This window comes from Rutidosis leptorrhynchoides, chromosome 7 (genome assembly GCF_046630445.1).
Source record: "Rutidosis leptorrhynchoides isolate AG116_Rl617_1_P2 chromosome 7, CSIRO_AGI_Rlap_v1, whole genome shotgun sequence".
NCBI classification, from domain to species: domain Eukaryota; kingdom Viridiplantae; phylum Streptophyta; class Magnoliopsida; order Asterales; family Asteraceae; genus Rutidosis; species Rutidosis leptorrhynchoides.
The window spans coordinates 98,008,653-98,028,291 of record NC_092339.1 but is presented as its reverse complement, the minus strand read 5'-3'; the positions used below and the strand labels follow the sequence as shown (position 1 = coordinate 98,028,291).

The 19,639-nt window shown below is 35.1% G+C and overlaps 2 protein-coding genes across 3 annotated transcripts; one reads left to right on the top strand and one right to left on the bottom strand.

The window, feature by feature from the left end:
• Window positions 1-320: 320 nt before the first annotated feature.
• Window positions 321-2,468, bottom strand: LOC139857660 (barley B recombinant-like protein D). 2 transcript variants are annotated; one of them, XM_071846485.1, is made up of 4 exons: window positions 2,260-2,468; window positions 1,242-1,293; window positions 926-1,133; window positions 321-808 (listed from the first exon to the last, which is right to left on the bottom strand). In XM_071846485.1, the coding sequence occupies exons 2-4, from the start codon at window positions 1,242-1,244 to the stop codon at window positions 357-359; spliced, it is 663 nt and encodes a 220-aa protein (XP_071702586.1). In that variant the 5' UTR covers window positions 1,245-1,293; window positions 2,260-2,468; the 3' UTR covers window positions 321-356. The 2 variants fall into 2 exon arrangements, with proteins under 2 accessions (XP_071702586.1, XP_071702585.1); XM_071846484.1 differs by having other exon boundaries at window positions 321-1,133.
• Window positions 2,469-15,592: 13,124 nt separating this feature from the next.
• LOC139857363 (probable serine protease EDA2) lies at window positions 15,593-18,874 on the top strand. The gene is made up of 12 exons (XM_071846106.1): window positions 15,593-15,856; window positions 16,381-16,506; window positions 16,613-16,768; window positions 16,864-17,046; window positions 17,302-17,418; window positions 17,502-17,555; window positions 17,647-17,718; window positions 17,797-17,990; window positions 18,065-18,159; window positions 18,243-18,317; window positions 18,401-18,484; window positions 18,701-18,874. The coding sequence occupies exons 1-12, from the start codon at window positions 15,692-15,694 to the stop codon at window positions 18,814-18,816; spliced, it is 1,437 nt and encodes a 478-aa protein (XP_071702207.1). The 5' UTR covers window positions 15,593-15,691; the 3' UTR covers window positions 18,817-18,874.
• Window positions 18,875-19,639: the final 765 nt, after the last annotated feature.

Below are 19,639 nucleotides of genomic sequence, written 5' to 3'. Positions count from 1 at the left end.
ACAAGAACCCAAGTTCATTTACTGATAGAATGAACAATGAGGAAAGTTATAGAGCCTAAAATGTAAGAATAATTCAACACAAACACAGAATGACTTAAACAAATTATACTTCAATTTTAGATCTAAATAGAGTTCACATTTTCATGATTCTTGTTCCAAAAGATGCAACATAAACGCCCCCATCATATCCCTTTCCCACAGACCTTTTTCCTCTTTATAACGTCTTGTACAAAACATAATGTCAGTAACAACACAAATAGTCAACTTTTGACTTCAGCAACTGTTAGACCTGAAATACTGTTATCATCATCATCATCATCATCATAATCATCTCTATACCACATATATTCTGCAAGCTATTTTAAGCTGCTATAACGATTAGTACCATGTTTGGCCCAATGATCTTTCAAATCAACCGGGCCCGAAAGGTCATAACCTTCAGACGAAAGTCTAGTCAGCAATTTGGTAAACGCACCTCCACTCATTTTTCTACCACCAATTCTTGAATATCGCTTATCGGGTACTGGAGGTAACGGATACATTGAGATGGTTGTTGTACAACAAGCCGACTGCCACCCACCGTTACCCCACCTGTAACACGGTTGTGGTACACCTGTACAAGAACAAACCGGAACCGGCATCGATGACTCATCGAAACTCACTTGGTTTAATCCCAATTGATCTTTCCATGTTTCAAGTTGTTGTTCATCATTGGATCTTTCCTTTTTTGTACTAAGTTTGATTTTTGGTGATTGTGATTTAGCTTTCTTCATTACCTTTTTATGCTCGGTGTTCATTAGCTCTTTATCTTCGTGCATTTCAAACATTTGATACATTTCTTGATCGTTAAAACCACGTTTTGAACCACATATGTTTTCGGGTAATTCAGAGGTCGATGTGATATTATTTTCGTTGAAGAAATTACCTTGATATTTAAGGGTGGCGATGGCTTCATCTCGTTCTTGAATAGCGGAATTACGTTGCGCAAGAGCAGCGTCACGTTGTAACAACGCTAAGTCACGCTCGGAAAACGCGCGTTTTCTTTCGTCTAGTGCTAAGTTCCTTTCTTGAATTGCAGCATCCCGTTCGGCCATAATGGCCATGAATGTCTTTATAGTTAAGTGATTATGATCCTTTACCAAAACAAAACAAAACAAAACAAAAAAAAAAAACACCAAAAAATGTCATTTTTTAATTTTTATTGTGGGGCAATAGATAATAACATAGATATAAGAACTTACCATTCCTTCAAATAAAGGCGAAACTAAAATATCATGCTAAGTAAAACCGTTCCTGCAATATTTAGTATCCTTGTTTAGTACGACATAAGCAGGGAGAGAAAACTTGCATCTAACAGAGATTAATAACTTAACAGCATATATTATGTTTAAAAAAACATGTAGCTTTATACTTAGTTTAGATACTATATATTAGTTTTAACTTCCATATTGTAGAGTAGAAGCATACATGACAGTATATAAACATCTAACAACTCAAAACTTGAGTCACCATTTCTAAAAGTTGGTGTATTCTATGTTAGCAGATACAATCAGCAAACCATACATGAAACGAAAGAGGTGAAAGCTTTCATCTTTCACAAAAGCCGAGTTGGAAGATGCTGGTTGCACTAAAAAGACAAGAATTAAGAAGCAGTACTATTGCATACTTTAGATACAATTCATTTTATCTACAACATCTTGTTAGCACGAAATAGAGGTACCTAATCATGTATGGGCATAAATTAAGATAATTTAAAGAATCCTCACTTGTATTTTTATAACCTAGATTCATCAAAAGTCAATGTATAACTTACTTCCATATTCATCTTACTTTTTGTTTTCTAAAAGAGGGAATTTATTCATATGATAAAACAGAATGTGCATTATTATTACCTTATACATGGTGAGTCTGGTAGTCAGTTTGATGATACTAGCTAATAGATTAGCCATTCAACAAATGCAAATCAATATATAAGATGCTTAATGTATGTAGCTAACTAACTAATTAAGTAACCCTAATTTTTTATTAATAAAAAAGCCCTAAACTTTTAAACATAATCATTTTACCTAACAAGCAAATCATAAATCAGATTAAAAAGATGAACAAATTGAACATGAATTCGTAGAAGTAAAGGCATAAACTGAAGATAAATGATTAAAGTGAAACGACACCGTACAGCTGAATAATAAGAGCAAAGGTAAGACGGATCAAAGACAAAATTGAAGAATGTAGGATTAGTAAAATTCAATTAGGGCTTACGGAAGGATTGCAGAGAAGGTGAGCGAAGAGCTGAGACGATAAAGTTGAATTGTTTATTGTTTGAATTCCGGTGAGTATTTGGTTGTTGAGTTTGGTAGTTGCATTTTATTTTAGAGGTAAAAAGAGGAAAATTGGGGATTAATTTGACGGTGCCGGCGTGAGAAAAACGCCGGACGAATAAATGTGAAAATGAAATGAGATGGAGAATTGAAGATCCACTCCGGCCTGTGTATTTATAATTGTATTGTATATCTACAGTAGTTGTTTTGTATTAATATAAACGTGTCTGATTTTTTGACAGGAATTGACCACGGGTCTTTGTATTTTTCTTCGATTGAAACTTGATGTTTTAGACGGTTAGCGTGACGTCAAAAGCAAGTAATGTACTTTTTGGTGATGTGCCAAGCAGTGGCGACTTTAAGTTAAGACCCGCGGGGTCCGTGACACCACTAGTTTTTCGAAATTTATCACAAATTTTATAATTTTTACGTATAGGACACCACTAAATATAATAATGGGACCTCATAACTTTTTAGAGATTATAGTTAATAGTTTGAACTACTAAAGAGTTTGAAATTAACCCAATTATGATATAATTTTTATAGTATGAGCCATTGAATACCCTTGTCCAATTCCAACTTTAATTCTTTTTTACTTCCTTCTACATCACAATTTTTTACGGTTCTATCTTCAATCCTTCATCCTAGGGATGTCAATGGATTGGATATGGATCGGGTGAGGGCGTGAATCCATATCTATATCCATTTAGTTTTTGTTCATCCATATCCATTTAAATTTAGTTGATCAATCTATATTCATATCCAGTGAATTAAGCAGGTTAATTGATATCTATTTGATATTTAAGAAATCTTACAATATTTTTAATTTTTAAAGATATAATGAAAACAAAAGCATAATATAACATGACATAATTTATAATTCTTCCACCTGAATGTGTAATGTTTGTCTAAGAATGAACAAATTTGTTAAATTTACTATCAAACCTATATTATGACAAATTACGTGCAATTTTTATGTTGAGATATACATGTTTTATTGTAAATACTCATGGTGAATGCATTATATGGTTGCAAGTAAGATGTATGTGTAATGGTAAATATATTTGTAATAGTTATTGTATATGAATCCCTAATATCATCACTCATAACTACCTAACTTATTCTTTTTTTAAAGTAAGGTGAAACTGCAATTTTACAGTTAACGTTAATGTTATGCGATTCATATTGATAATAAGTTATAAAATTGCAATTTAAAATTGCTTCTGTAAAATTGCTACTATAGTCATTAGATAAAATAATATTTTAAAATTGCTACTATATAGGACATTGCTACTTTAAAATTGCTACTGTATGTGTCATTAATTGCTACTGCATATGAACAACCTTATATTTTGCGAGTATTATTCAATTCAATTTTATGTTTGTGTTTTGGGTGTGACCCGACCCGACTTGACCCGACACATTCAATATTTTGTGGAAGAAAGTTATCAAATAATTTTCTGGGACCCCATTGGGTTTTGATCCTAGAATCGCCACTGGTGGCAAGGTCAAGAGATGAAGTTAAATAAAGAGGAGTGTTAAATTTAAGGGTTAAATTTGTGAATGAGTGATGTATAAAAATATGTGGCGAAATCTGACTGGCTGAATCAAATTTAACACTTCTGTCAAATATCCGACTGACGCCCCGGGCGTCAAATTTTGACGCCGCGTTAGGGGCGTCAAGGGCGTCAAACATGTTGCCAAGTAGGATGACGGATCAAAATTGACGCTGCGTTAGTTTTAGTCTTAGAGAATATTGTTGTTTGTTATTTATGTATGCGCACATTTAGTGACTGTATGCTTCATTTTTTTTTTTTTTTTTTTTTTTTGACATCAGTTTAAAATCATTCAGGATAATTTAACCATCCACGCGTTCATCTCTTATAATTGTATAACTCCCTCTCAACTACTAACCTGGAGGAAATTCGGACTAATCTGAGGACATGGCCGGTAATACCCAGTGGCGAATCTAGATATTGTAGTCAGTGGTGTCACTAATTAAACTCAAAAAAATTCCCACTGAATGACTTATTTTTAGAGGCGCAATTCGCAATTAGGATTAGAGTACCGGGGGGCTTAGTATATTGTAAAACGAAAACTTCAATATTGATATTGATTAACAGCGCAGTATTTACTTTTCGCCAGTATTTAATAGGCCAGTATGTATTTTTGGTTTGCCTCAAATCAGCTATGATCCATAACATATTTTAAAAACATTAACATTCATAATGTTATTATTATTTTCCCTAAGTAGTACGGAGTAGTTTTTTTAGTATGTATTTTTTAAAGTTTAAAGCTTAACTTTTTATTTTTTTACTTTATAAAATTCGTTATTAAGTTATCTACAGTAACAGTTTTACTTTGGTATTCCATTGATATGAGATATGAACTTTATATTTGTATGTAGAGTTAAAATGACAACAATTTAAGCTAGAGGGCTTATAATAAACAATTTTAAAGAATTTTGAGTAAATGTTTAATAAATGAAAACGAGTTACGAGTACCACTGTTGTATAAAACCTAATTACTAGCCGATTATTCCCCGATTAATCATTTTCAAGAGAAATTCGTTCCGTTTTATTAAAATCTGTTTAATTAATCGGTCAAAGTCGATTAATGGGTCAAAATCGAATTTGGTAATCAAATTCGATCAAAGTCAAAATTGATCAACAATTTAATATGAATTTAAATTAAAAATTTAGAGTTTTTGAATAAAATGAATATATTTAGTCAATTACGTTATATCTTATGTTTATGTTTATGATTTTTTTTCTATATTTACGCATATAATTTATGAAATTTAATATTTAAATATATAAAGTACAATCCGATTAATCCTCGATTAATCTCCGAATTACCGATTACTCATTCCAAAGCCCCGACCGATTAATCCCCGAATAGCGAATTTTGCAACCTTGGCGAGTACTACTCACAACCTCTCCTTTTTCTCCTGCATCCCCATTTTGTCATCTCCTTACTCCCAAAAAACTTCTACGAAAACTCCATTAAAACCAAACAGGTGATCCCTCTAAAACTTATAACATAGACAGTTAATTACACAAAAGTTACTTATAAATATATGAAAATCAAAGTTAAGTCGTCGAGGCAGCTGACCCTGCCTGCCTCATACTGGATCCGCCCCTGGTTCACTGGTAGCGCTAGGTAAAACTCGATTTTTTCCCACTGGATTGCGTATTTGAGTGGTTGCACGTGCTACCAGTCGGAACCATGTAGGTCCGCCCCTGGTAATACCCCCTCCCCGCTGCCCGAGCACTAAGCGAAAGGCAACCTAGGTGGATACTTCAGGTCAGGGATAACATTGTATAACCAGTTCCCAACTACTGCCCTGGAGGAAATCCGAACCAATACGAGGACATGGCCGGTAATACCCCCCTCCCCGGTGACTGAGCACTAAGTGAAAGGCAACATGTGTGGATACTTCGGGTCAGGGATAACATTTAGTGCAATGTTGTAGCCAGCTGAGTCGAACTCCTGACCTCTCGTTAAGAGAGGCAGACCACTACCAGTTGAGCTACAACTCAATGTTTGTATATTTATAAATACTGACTTCAAGTGTTATAAATTCACAGATTTATAAATATACTTCTTAGAATTGCAAACATATTAAGTTATGTTGTAGACATAAAACTAAATAGCTTTTATTATTTAGCATACAAAACAACACGTTGATATTTAGTGAATTTCATGGGTGTTCATCGAATTGGCCTGCAAGGAAGTATCTATCTATATAGTCATATAAAGCTCTAAAATGATGATGTCATCATTAAACTAATTACCCTTTAATTTTCAAAATGATGATGTCATAATTATATATTAATTTAATTAAAAAAGTAATACGAAATCTTTTATAAAAGAAAATACTATTCTCTCATAAATTGTAATTTTAATTTTCTAAAAAAATTTAAAAGACATTTATTATTACTAATAATTATTATTATTATTAAAAATATAAAAATACTCAACTTTGAGCGAACTTTATTATTATTATATACCTTTAATATAATAATTATAATTATTATATTATTAATATTCAAATATGGATTTTTTTTTACGAAATTAATCACGTTACATATGTATGCGAAAATACATGCCTCTAAATATTTGTAAAAACAACGACAAGTTTCTTAGTCAAACGAGTCATTAAAATAAATGACTTTAGTATTTACATTCACTTAATACCTAAAACATGTCACTAAATTATTTCGTTTAAACAAACCCGTGATTTCACGGGTCATTTTACTAGTATATATGAAATGATGAATTTGACAGTAAGATCCATATTATCGAAAGTTTTAACATTTTTATAAATTTTTAATGAATATTTATTGTAGCGACCCCGACAAATCGTCAAGTGACGGCGTCGGCTACGTGGGTCCCATTACCTGATTATAAGTCTTTAAGATAACGTTTGACCAAAATATGTCGCCTTCATTTCAAAATAAAGATTGTTTCAAAGATTTCAAGAATTGTTCAACCAAAAGTTAAGTTACAAGGTTATAAGTATAAATGAAATCTAGGCGACACGGTTTAAAGTAAAGTCAAAAGACGCTCCATGAAAAGCATGTATACTCGACATCCAATGCAAGTATCAAATAATGAGCGGAAGCATGTATCACATATCGTGCAAGACCTGAGAAAAACATAGAAATCTGTCAACGAAAACGTTGGTGAAATCATAGGTTTAGTAAGTAAATTGTATTGAACCACAAGGTTCTTTAAGAATTGTTCAACCAGAATCGTTCACATTCCAAAATAGTATTTGTATCACGAGCACCCAATTATCAAGGCTTAACCGAATCTTCCCTCTGAATTTTGAATTTAGTGTTAGAACTTACACTATACATTGTTGAAATTATATTTCATTCACTAACGGTAGCGAACCGTCTGAATGAGGGTTTGTTAAACCCGTATGGCCACACAACATAATTACACGCTTACACTTACACCCTGCAAGTGGAACTAATGATAATTGGATTGAGGACTTTTGTTCAAACTCGTATGCATCCTTGTATTCGTATTTGTTCACAATGTAAAAGCATGAAAAGTAAATAAGTGTGAAATGTATGTGTTTCTCAGCCCACGATGTAAAGAATAAAAGTGATTAAAAGTGGGACTATGATCTCACCTTGAGTGCAAGAGTTAATAAAGTACTTCGACAAGTAAACGCGTGCAAAGACAAAGCTAGTCTTGACCTAAACATATAGGTTATATCAATAACGGTAAACACAAAACGGTCAAAGATGTTCAATTAGTCCTATGGCTCAATACGACTCGATTAATAATAGCATGTGAATCAAATTGTCATGTTTCATGCAAGGTACAAGTATAAAAACATGTTAGAACGATTGCACAAATATTTGATTAAGTTTGATTAAAAGTCAAACTTTGGTCGGTCAAAGTCAACGAAAGTCAACACGTTCGGGTCGGGTCCCGAACTATTTTTCTGAGGTTTTTATTCATATATAAGCATGTTAGAACAAGTCTCATGTGAATCGGAGGTCCGTAGTATGCCAAACATTTTTCGTATTTTGGACATGGAGGTCAGAACCTGACCCCCTTATATGTCGCGCCGCGACAGGAAAGGGCCGCGCCGCGGCAAAGGCCGGGTGCTGGTGCCTGGCCAGTCCCAAATGTTCAAGTCTCAATCCAAAACCTTTTTGTGCATAAAACACAAACCGCTAACACTTAGGACTCGCACCTTGTATCGTTGGAAAGCTCTTTTGACGTAGAATGCAACTAAACACAATTCATCAATCAAACTTCCACTTACAACAACCAAAAACCGTAATTAAACGTTCATAATCAAAGTTCAAGTTCCAAAAACGCATTTTATGATTCGGGCAACCAATTTACATGAATGATATGCCGTTTCGAAGGTAATCAAGCATACAATCCAACTAAACACTTACCAATAATAATCCATGGCATTCAATGCATCAAAAGTCCATTTCAAGTTCATCAAACCCTAACCCAAATTCACCAAAATCAATAATCAAGTTCATGAAGTTTTTCTAAGGCAACCTACACATCAAATTGAAGCTAGTGATGCTAGTAACACAATTAAAACATCAACTTTTAACATCTAACAACATATGATCATCCAAAATTCAAGAATAACACACCAAAATTCAAGTTCATGCTAGTTACACTAAAACAACGAGATCGAGCATATAAATCATATATTCATGTTAGACTTGAGCCATAGACACTAATTAACACCTTTATAAGTTAAAAACATCAAGAACACAAAATCTAGTGATTTTAGAAAGTTACCCAAATGAGATGAAGTTGGTACCAAAACGAAGAGGATGAAGAGAGGATCACGAATATGTAATTTGTTTTGTTGTAAGCCTCCTAGATCGAATTTAGATGATGAATGATTGAATTGGGTGTTTGTGTGTGTGTTCTTGCTAGAGAGAAAGAGAGAGAGAGGGAGATGGTTGAATGGTGGTGATTGGGGTGGACTAGGTGACCTAGTCAACTAGTTTGCCCCGTGTCAATTTTAGTCCCTCGAGTTTGTAGTCGGGTGCGGAAAATACCTAAACGGAATATTTTAAAACGCGTATTAAAATCCGATAACGAGAATATTTAGAATGTTAGCTAACGGAGGTTACGAATCTAGATACGAGGAATATTATCTAAAAAGAAAAAGACGGCGTTAAAAATAATTTAACGGAAAAATGCGGGATGTTACATTATCCACACCTCAAAAGAAATTTCGTCCCGAAATTTAGTTGGAAGTAGTAGTCGATATCTCTTACTCGAGACTTAGAGTAGTAACTCTACGAATGAGTGAAGGTACTTTCTTGGACATTCCACGAATCCGGATAGTCGGGGTGTTACGTTGTATTGAAGTTCGATTTCACGATCCATGATTTCAACCAGTTTTCCCATGAAGAGGAGTTTGTCATCAATAGTTGGTGCATCTAAAAGGATTGCACATTCCTGTTCCGCATGACACGTTTCTAAGTTTGTTACACGAAATGTAGGGTAAACGGAAACTTAATTTAGTCGGAAGTTCTAAACGGTAGGAAGCGGTTCCAATACGCCCCAAGGTTTCAAAAGGTTCGATATTGCGGATATAGCCTTCCTCGATTTCCCAAAATGGATTACACCTTTCCAAGGTGCGGTTTCTCAATATTATGCGGTTACACACTGGGATTTGTGAGGTTTTCATCTAAGTTTGGTATAACTCTTCTGGCGACTACGGGTCATCTCGAGCCCTTCTCGGACTTGAACGATCTCAATTGTTGTTTCCTGATGTAGTTCAGATTTCGGTGTTTGTTTGCCACATGCGTTGGTCCAACGAATAGGGGTATGACATTTGCGGTCATATAGGGTTTCGGAAGTGCGACGTTAGTACAAGAACGGTAACTATCGTAGTATGAGGGATCAACTAAAAGCGACCATGCAAGTTTGAAACATGTCTTTCGAAGACGTAAATCGTTCGTTTGTTCGGTTCGTCTGTTTGTGGGGGATACACGGTACATGTGTCTAAGCGGGTTCCCAAGGTCTCTTGTAACGCTAGAAGTGAAATGAGTATTTCGATATAGGATAAATGACGAAGATACACCGTGTTGGAATAGAATCTCTTAAGATATGTTTGAACAAGTCAGTTAGGGTTCGAAAAATGTTCGTTAGGACTATCCACCCTCGTGGCGAATACTAATGTAATATGAGGAGTTTATCTATCCATGGAGAAATGTTACAAGGAGTTTCCTTAAACGGAAATGCGAGCGATGAGGATAGGAGTGAAATGAGGACTTTGAATAGGATGAGCTTACATCTCGAGGTTGCCATAACGTGCCTCTAGTTGTCAAAAGTTGAAGTCTGAAAGAGAAACGAGGTAGTACACGTAGTTGTATAGTTCGGGGTTGAATAATAGTTGACCGATTATCAGAAACACAAGGGCGTTAAGTCAAAGAAGAGTGAAGTATCGTTGGATTGTGTGTTATCTTAAATTCCAGTAATATCAGACGGTAATGGTGAAATATCAGAGGTATGTAGTGTGGTACGTGATGACGAGAAAATTGATCGGATCCACAATTTAGTATTCGACTTCTTCGTGCAAAATAACGAATTTAACTAGAATGTTGGTGTGAAGAATCACGCTCAAGATTCGGGCACGTAGAGGTTTATAGTTTTTTTTTTTTTTCCTTAGTGAGTTAACGAGTTTAAAAGTCGTGTAACACGAGAAAAGTCAGAAATGAATCTTCGGTAATAACAGACGAGATCTAAGATTTTACGAATACAAGTCTGAGTGGGGAGAGTTTCCTGATTACATGTGGCTTGATTTCGAGATTGATTGTAATGCCTTGACCATTAACATTATGGTCTAGAAAATTGGACTTCGTTCAACAGAAATTCTCACTCGGAGAATTTGGTATAAAGTTGCTCTTTTCTCAAAAGTTCGAGCGTAAGATGGTGATGTTGTTCGTTTTCCTTCTTTACTTAAATAAGTTAAGACGTCATCTATAAATACGATAACAGACTTGTCTAGATAAGTTGCATACGTGATTTAGGAGGTTCATGAATACGGACGGAGTCCTAAATAAATCAAACGGTACTAAGAGAGATTTACAACTAACGTTGCGAGTTCGGAAATGGCTTAGGAGACATCGTCTCACTTAACCCCCAATTGATGATAACCGGAACGGAGGTCGTTTTGGAATACACACGGGATTCATGCAAGAAATCATGAGGTCATGGATGCGAGGGAGAGGGTATCGGTTTCTAACCGAAAATTACTCAGTTCACAATAATCTATACACAATATTTCGAATTTTTTTTTTTTTTTTTTTTTTTTTTTTTTTTAACGAATAGGTTTCGAGCTCCCTAGTTCTATAGGTGTCAAGTCAAAAGTCTTAACGTACATCCTCCAATAAAATTTATAGGCACACAATATTTTCCGTTGGTCACTTAAATTGCCTAAGTAGCATCTAGGGGAAAAAGTGGAATGTAAAGAGCACGAGTCAAAGACTTGTTTATAAAACGTCTAACGGTAACCGAATCGAATAAACATGAAACGTGAGAATTTCGAGAAGAAACATACCCGTGACTAGTCCATCGTCGTCTCGGGCATCCTAGGCGTTGATGTTGAAAGTTTAACGGCGTGCGTTGGGGTTGATTTTCTTATTTGGGCACGCACTCCTAAAATGACCCGGTTGGCCACATTCAAAACAAACACCCGTCTTGGGTGCATTGTGCTCCTTTTGGGCGACGGGAGCGGTATTCCTACAATCGTGGGCTACATGGCCACTTCTTTGACACTTCAAGCAAAATGGTTTGCCACATTCGCCTAAATGATGTTTGTAGCACTCGTTACAATACGGTAGGTGTCCGGTATAACCTTTCTTGCCGTTGGGGATGAAGGGCTTCTTGGCGAGGTTGTTGTAATTGCTTGATTGGGGGGCTTCCCATTTTCTTTTGTTGTCACCCGACTTATCCTCGGCTTTAGGTGCCGGCACTTCAATCTCGTCCACTGTTTCAATCAACTGACGGGCCATATTCAAAGCCTCTTGGTGGTTAGCGGGTTTGGATGACATTACTCCTTGTTTGATGCTCTTGGGGAGACCATCCATGTAAAGTTCAACCCTTAAAGATTCGGGGTTCACAAGATTTGGGCACATCAAAGCAAGTTCGGAGAATCGTTGATTATAGGCCTTAAGGTCGTTCCCGACCGCTTTCAGAGCTCTTAGCTCTTGTTCGAGCCTTCGGGTTTCTTCGCGAGGAAAATATTCGGTGATCATCTTTCCTCTTAAGTCGGCCCAAGAGAGAGCGTGGGCTTCGTGGATACCCACCGATTGTACATACGAATTCCACCATGTGAGAGCGATACCGGCGAAGGTGTGAGTGGAATATCTAACCTTGTCTTGGTCTCGACAACCGCTTATGCTAAAGACGGCTTCCGTTTGCTCAAACCATCGGGTGAGCACAACCGGTCCCCCGGTTCCATCAAAAGTGTGAGGTTTGCACCCCATGAAATTTTTATAGGAGCATCCTTCGTTGGAATTTCCGGCTCCATTGATGTTGTTGTGATGATTGTTGTTATTGTTGTTGTTGGAGGAGTGACCGGCTATGGCCGCATCCACGGCAGTGGCTATCATACGTTGGAGGGCTTGTTCGGGAGTTTCGGGAGGAGCGCGTCGACGAGCCATAGTTCCTTCATGACACAAGAATATCGTTGGTTAGTATTTTCAACAATACTAACCGGAGTATGGAATAAGGATAGAGAGAAAATTTTCCTTGACTCGCCCTAAATTCTTTATGTCATAATGTCGGAACGTCCATGTGAATCACCGTAATATAATCCCGGAAATTATATTACCCTGATTCTCATGTGCATTTAACATTACTTCATAAAGTCAAGGTGGCGCGTCAACAAAATTTATCAACGTAAGATCAAGATCGAATACGAGTTAGATATGATAGAAGAGTTCGAGTATAAATGCACAAATAGTCAAGTAATTCCTACTGCAGTCTATATGCCGGTTGTAGTCTAGATTCACCTATGTACCCTATGACTCGGGGTGGACACAAATGAACTCTAAATCCCTACAACCAAGGCTCTGATACCACTTGTAGCGACCCCGACAAATCGTCAAGTGACGGCGTCGGCTACGTGGGTCCCATTACCTGATTATAAGTTTTTAAGATAACGTTTGACCAAAATATGTCGCCTTCATTTCAAAATAAAGATTGTTTCAAAGATTTCAAGAATTGTTCAACCAAAAGTTAAGTTACAAGGTTATAAGTATAAATGAAATCTAGGCGACACGGTTTAAAGTAAAGTCAAAAGACGCTCCATGAAAAGCATGTATACTCGACATCCAATGCAAGTATCAAATAATGAGCGGAAGCATGTATCACATATCGTGCAAGACCTGAGAAAAACATAGAAATCTGTCAACGAAAACGTTGGTGAAATCATAGGTTTAGTAAGTAAATTGTATTGAACCACAAGGTTCTTTAAGAATTGTTCAACCAGAATCGTTCACATTCCAAAATAGTATTTGTATCACGAGCACCCAATTATCAAGGCTTAACCGAATCTTCCCTCTGAATTTTGAATTTAGTGTTAGAACTTACACTATACATTGTTGAAATTATATTTCATTCACTAACGGTAGCGAACCGTCTGAATGAGGGTTTGTTAAACCCGTATGGCCACACAACATAATTACACGCTTACACTTACACCCTGCAAGTGGAACTAATGATAATTGGATTGAGGACTTTTGTTCAAACTCGTATGCATCCTTGTATTCGTATTTGTTCACAATGTAAAAGCATGAAAAGTAAATAAGTGTGAAATGTATGTGTTTCTCAGCCCACGATGTAAAGAATAAAAGTGATTAAAAGTGGGACTATGATCTCACCTTGAGTGCAAGAGTTAATAAAGTACTTCGACAAGTAAACGCGTGCAAAGACAAAGCTAGTCTTGACCTAAACATATAGGTTATATCAATAACGGTAAACACAAAACGGTCAAAGATGTTCAATTAGTCCTATGGCTCAATACGACTCGATTAATAATAGCATGTGAATCAAATTGTCATGTTTCATGCAAGGTACAAGTATAAAAACATGTTAGAACGATTGCACAAATATTTGATTAAGTTTGATTAAAAGTCAAACTTTGGTCGGTCAAAGTCAACGAAAGTCAACACGTTCGGGTCGGGTCCCGAACTATTTTTCTGAGGTTTTTATTCATATATAAGCATGTTAGAACAAGTCTCATGTGAATCGGAGGTCCGTAGTATGCCAAACATTTTTCGTATTTTGGACATGGAGGTCAGAACCTGACCCCCTTATATGTCGCGCCGCGACAGGAAAGGGCCGCGCCGCGGCAAAGGCCGGGTGCTGGTGCATGGCCAGTCCCAAATGTTCAAGTCTCAATCCAAAACCTTTTTGTGCATAAAACACAAACCGCTAACACTTAGGACTCGCACCTTATATCGTTGGAAAGCTCTTTTGACGTAGAATGCAACTAAACACAATTCATCAATCAAACTTCCACTTACAACAACCAAAAACCGTAATTAAACGTTCATAATCAAAGTTCAAGTTCCAAAAACGCATTTTATGATTCGGGCAACCAATTTACATGAATGATATGCCGTTTCGAAGGTAATCAAGCATACAATCCAACTAAACACTTACCAATAATAATCCATGGCATTCAATGCATCAAAAGTCCATTTCAAGTTCATCAAACCCTAACCCAAATTCACCAAAATCAATAATCAAGTTCATGAAGTTTTTCTAAGGCAACCTACACATCAAATTGAAGCTAGTGATGCTAGTAACACAATTAAAACATCAACTTTTAACATCTAACAACATATGATCATCCAAAATTCAAGAATAACACACCAAAATTCAAGTTCATGCTAGTTACACTAAAACAACGAGATCGAGCATATAAATCATATATTCATGTTAGACTTGAGCCATAGACACTAATTAACACCTTTATAAGTTAAAAACATCAAGAACACAAAATCTAGTGATTTTAGAAAGTTACCCAAATGAGATGAAGTTGGTACCAAAACGAAGAGGATGAAGAGAGGATCACGAATATGTAATTTGTTTTGTTGTAAGCCTCCTAGATCGAATTTAGATGATGAATGATTGAATTGGGTGTTTGTGTGTGTGTTCTTGCTAGAGAGAAAGAGAGAGAGAGGGAGATGGTTGAATGGTGGTGATTGGGGTGGACTAGGTGACCTAGTCAACTAGTTTGCCCCGTGTCAATTTTAGTCCCTCGAGTTTGTAGTCGGGTGCGGAAAATACCTAAACGGAATATTTTAAAACGCGTATTAAAATCCGATAACGAGAATATTTAGAATGTTAGCTAACGGAGGTTACGAATCTAGATACGAGGAATATTATCTAAAAAGAAAAAGACGGCGTTAAAAATAATTTAACGGAAAAATGCGGGATGTTACATTTATCAACCCGTTAAATTCATTGTTTATGGATATCAATAACGATATAGATAAATTAAAATTAAATAGATATCAATAAAAAAGTTATACATGTTAATATGATCTCACACATGTGTTTACAAATATTGTCACTCTAATGTCTAAGTTATTTATGTCGAGCCCAATAGCAAGTAGTCTAACTTACAAGTTAACCAGCCCATAAAAAAGGTACCCAATAGGCCCATACCTACCTAGCAATCTGGTCGGGTCGAATCCTATAATTCGGGTCTAAGCGAACACCGCTTGTGGTTGTGGATAGAAAATCTTCGAACTGGGTTTCCCAAAAAAGTCTGAACAAAATTGAAGAAACCCAAGAAACTTATTTTGGACTCCAATTGCTTAGCAGCAAGGATTAAAAAAAAAAAAATGAGATCTTTGGTGTTATTTGTTGGGTCATTACTGATGATGATGATGATGATATATATGTGTAATGGGTTATTAACAACTAGACTTAATCATATGAGTAGCAGCAATTATATAACCAAAGATGTGTTTTGGTTCAATCAGACTTTAGATCACTTTTCTCCTTATGTATGAATCTCTCCCTCTCTTGTAATTATATTTATTTATATTTATATATATATGTTAGTATTAGTATAATATATGTATGTTTTTTTCATGTAAGATATGCTATTAGGTGAAAGTTTGGATTTTTAATATTTCTTGATTTAAGTAGTTTGGTGGTTTTTTTTTTTTTTTTAATTTTTTGATTCATGATTTGGTTTGTTTTAGTTCTTGTTTTTACTAGCTTGTGATGTAATTTTTCCAGGAATTAGGTAAATATCTATTAATATTATTATTATCTTTTCTTAACATTAATTAGGTTAAGAAACATATGATGATAGTTACACATGGTTCCAACTTACAATCATATGTTGATAAAATTATGTGATATTTCATTTTTTGTAAACTTGATTAATTGACGTTTTCATAGTTAAGAATACAAAATTGAATAAATCAGTTTAGATTGTGAGTTTAAGCCAAATAAATCCATTATTGTTTTGAGTCTGTTAATTGTTTGCTATTAACTACAATGTACAAGATGTTGACTACAGGATCATCGTAAATTTCAGCAAAGGTACTACGAATACTTGGACAATTTTAGGATCCCTGATGGACCGATCTTTTTAGTAATATGCGGTGAATCTGCATGTGGAGGAATATCTAATGACTACATCACTGTATGTACCGATCATTTACATTTAATTTAACAAAATTATATATTCAAATTAGAAAGAAAAAGGAAAAAATGAATTAAAATGAGTGAAAGTCTTTAATTTTCTGCAGGTTTTGGCGAAAAAGTTCGAAGCTGCTATTGTTACTCTCGAGCATCGGTACTATGGAAAAAGTTCACCGGTCGAATCTTTTACTACGGAAAATCTTAAATATCTTTCGTCTAAGCAGGCACTTTTTGACTTGGCCGCTTTTCGTCAATATTATCAGGTAATTTGTGCCCATCTGACTCAAAAGATCATTTCTTTAGTAAAATAGACAATTTTTTGTGTTCTAATTTTATATTATTCAAAATGATGTTGTAGGAATCTTTAAATTTGAAGCTCAATAGAAAAAAAGTTGATAACCCTTGGTTTGTTTTTGGTATCTCGTATGCCGGAGCTCTTAGTGCGTGGTTTCGTCTTAAATTTCCTCATTTAACATGTGGAAGTCTTGCTAGTTCGGGCGTAGTTCATGCGATTCTTGACTTCTATCAATACGATCAACAGGTGAATAAAACACTTTTTTACCTTATTTTTAAGGATTTTGCTAACGACAGCCCTAAAGGTTGTTGTTAACTTAAAAATCATGTATATAGCATATAACAGTTGACTATTAACTTTATGGTGGTGGTTACCTGATTGTACAAGTGTTTTATGCGCTTTAACGACATCCCTTAGGGTTGTCGTTAGCAAAATTCTATTTTTAGTTTCATAGTCATAGTTATTTATTCCATCGTTTTGTGATTATATTAAATGTGACAGATGGGTGAGTCGACCGGGCCAGAATGTAAAGCTATTTTACAAGAAGTTACTCAATTAGTTGAAAATCAGCTCGATTCAAACGGTGAAGCAATCAAGAACAAATTTGGTGCCCCCACGGTATATCTTTGTTAGTTTCATTTTTTTAAAATTTTTGCTTAGATGCGTGAATTTGTTAATGATTTTATAATATTCGATTTCAGTTAAAAGTCGATGGTGACTTCATGTATTATCTGGCTGACGCTGCAGCTGTCGCCGTAAGTTTGTTATATTTAATTACTAGTTTATTTTTGTTGTTTATGCAATATGTTTCAACAAAACTTTGTATTTTTTTTTAATGTTTTGCAGATTCAATATGGAAATCCAGATAAACTTTGCACCCCGATGACCAACGCTAAGAAGGCCGGAGATGATCTAGTGGTAAATAATTATTTATTTTTATTATTGTGACAAATTAAGCCAATTGAGTTCTTTTTTAATTAAGTGATTTTGGTGCAGGATGCGTATGCAAAATATGTAAATGAATATTATGTCGGTAGCTTTGGAGTTAACATCGAGTCGTACACTCAAGAATACCTGAAAAAAACTAGTAGTGGGGACCGTTTATGGTGGTTTCAAGTGTGTACCGAAGTTGCATATTTCCAAACGGCACCTGCTAATGATAGTATACGCTCTTCAAAGATCGACCTAAGGCATGTAAAGTTGACTTCAGATTATCAAAAGTTGACTTGTGGTTAGTCAAAAATCTGATTTTGATATGTAACAGGTATCATTTGGATCTATGCAAAAATGTTTTTGGAGAAGGTATCTATCCGGTCGTTAATTCAACAAATCTGTACTATGGGGGCACTGACATTGCAGGTATTAACATAGTATTAAATATATACATTCTTTTATCAAATATGTTTGTTGGCCACGTGATGAACTGAAATGTCTGCACGCAGGTTCGAAGATAGTTTTTACAAACGGGTCACAAGATCCATGGCGACATGCATCCAAACAAGTCTCGTCTCCAAATAGTAAGTCCTTATCTTTTAATTGTTTCCTTTACACTTTCCGACTAAAAAACCAGACCTCGTATAATTTATTTTATGTTTTGTAGTGCCATCTTACATTGTCAATTGTAAAAATTGTGGCCATGGAAGTGATCTTAGAGGATGCCCCCAGTCTCCTTTAGTTCCCGAAGGTTAGTTTGTAAACTCGGTCAAACCTCGGGATTACTCAGAAAATCGGTCAAAGTCAAACTTGGTCAACATCCGAGTACTCCCCGGAGTTTCCAATTACAGTTCAAAAAGTACCTGACTGAGTACTCCCGAGTAGCGATTTTGTAACCTTGTACAACTTTGATATTGATGTCCCTGAATCAATGTTAATGAATTTAGGATTTTATATTAAAATGCAGGAAATTCAAAAAATTGTAGTAACCCTGATGCGGTTAATAAAGTGAGGCAGCAGATGATAGAACAGATAGACTTGTGGCTGTCTCAATGCCATTCTACTGGTAGGAGTTCAATGTAAATATATGTGAAGTAATGTATATGTATATATATATATATATATACATAGTTGCTATTATCGTGTAATCTATCGGATTGGTTGTTTCATGTGCCATAATCGCGAAGAATTATATTATGTTTATGCTCCAAATCTTTAATAAGTTCCATGTCTTTTTTATTACATACTGTCGACTTATTGAGTTGTGTTGGTCTATAGTCTATGTCATCTTTTTAAATATAGTACGAGTGAATAGCCTATTTGAAGATCTTGCAAAGTCGCCAAGTTTTAAGATCGGGTGTTCATCGGTTAGATTCAATCGGTATTGAAATCTTTGTGAGCGAAACCGAGAATCAACCCAAAGTAAGTTTCAAATTTTGAAACTGAAACTAAACTGAAAACCGAATTTGAATTTGATTTGGTTTTGCCGTTTTGGTTAAAACCGAAAAAAATTCCATATTTCAATCAAAATAATCATAAAAATCGATTTTAAATTCGACTTTTAATTCTTTGAAATCGCTATGTGGTATATATATTAACTATGTTTTGAGCCTATGCGTTGCACGGCTACTCAAAAACCATTTCAAATCATATATATATATATATATATATATATATATATATATATATATATATTAGATTTTTGAGCCCATATGTTGCACACCTATTAAAAATAAACGATAAAGCTCGGTTGTCATTATATCGAATAGTTAGTATTGTTTTTTTATCAGTTATTTCAATATGTTATAATAATAATAATAATATAGATATGGATAGTCAATTTTGGTGTATACATATAGTCAATTTTGGTACACAAAGTATGTATTTTTATATTGAGATTTTAGGC

What these genes read in the sequence shown, in the direction of transcription:
- LOC139857363 (XM_071846106.1), top strand. Translation starts at nt 15,692, where the DNA reads ATGAGATCTTTGGTGTTATTTGTTGGGTCATTACTGATGATGATGATG. An exon ending in ACAAGTCTCGTCTCCAAATA is followed by an intron (nt 18,318 to 18,400) that starts GTAAGTCCTTAT and finishes TATGTTTTGTAG; the next exon opens with TGCCATCTTACATTGTCAAT. An exon ending in GTCTCCTTTAGTTCCCGAAG is followed by an intron (nt 18,485 to 18,700) that starts GTTAGTTTGTAA and finishes ATTAAAATGCAG; the next exon opens with GAAATTCAAAAAATTGTAGT.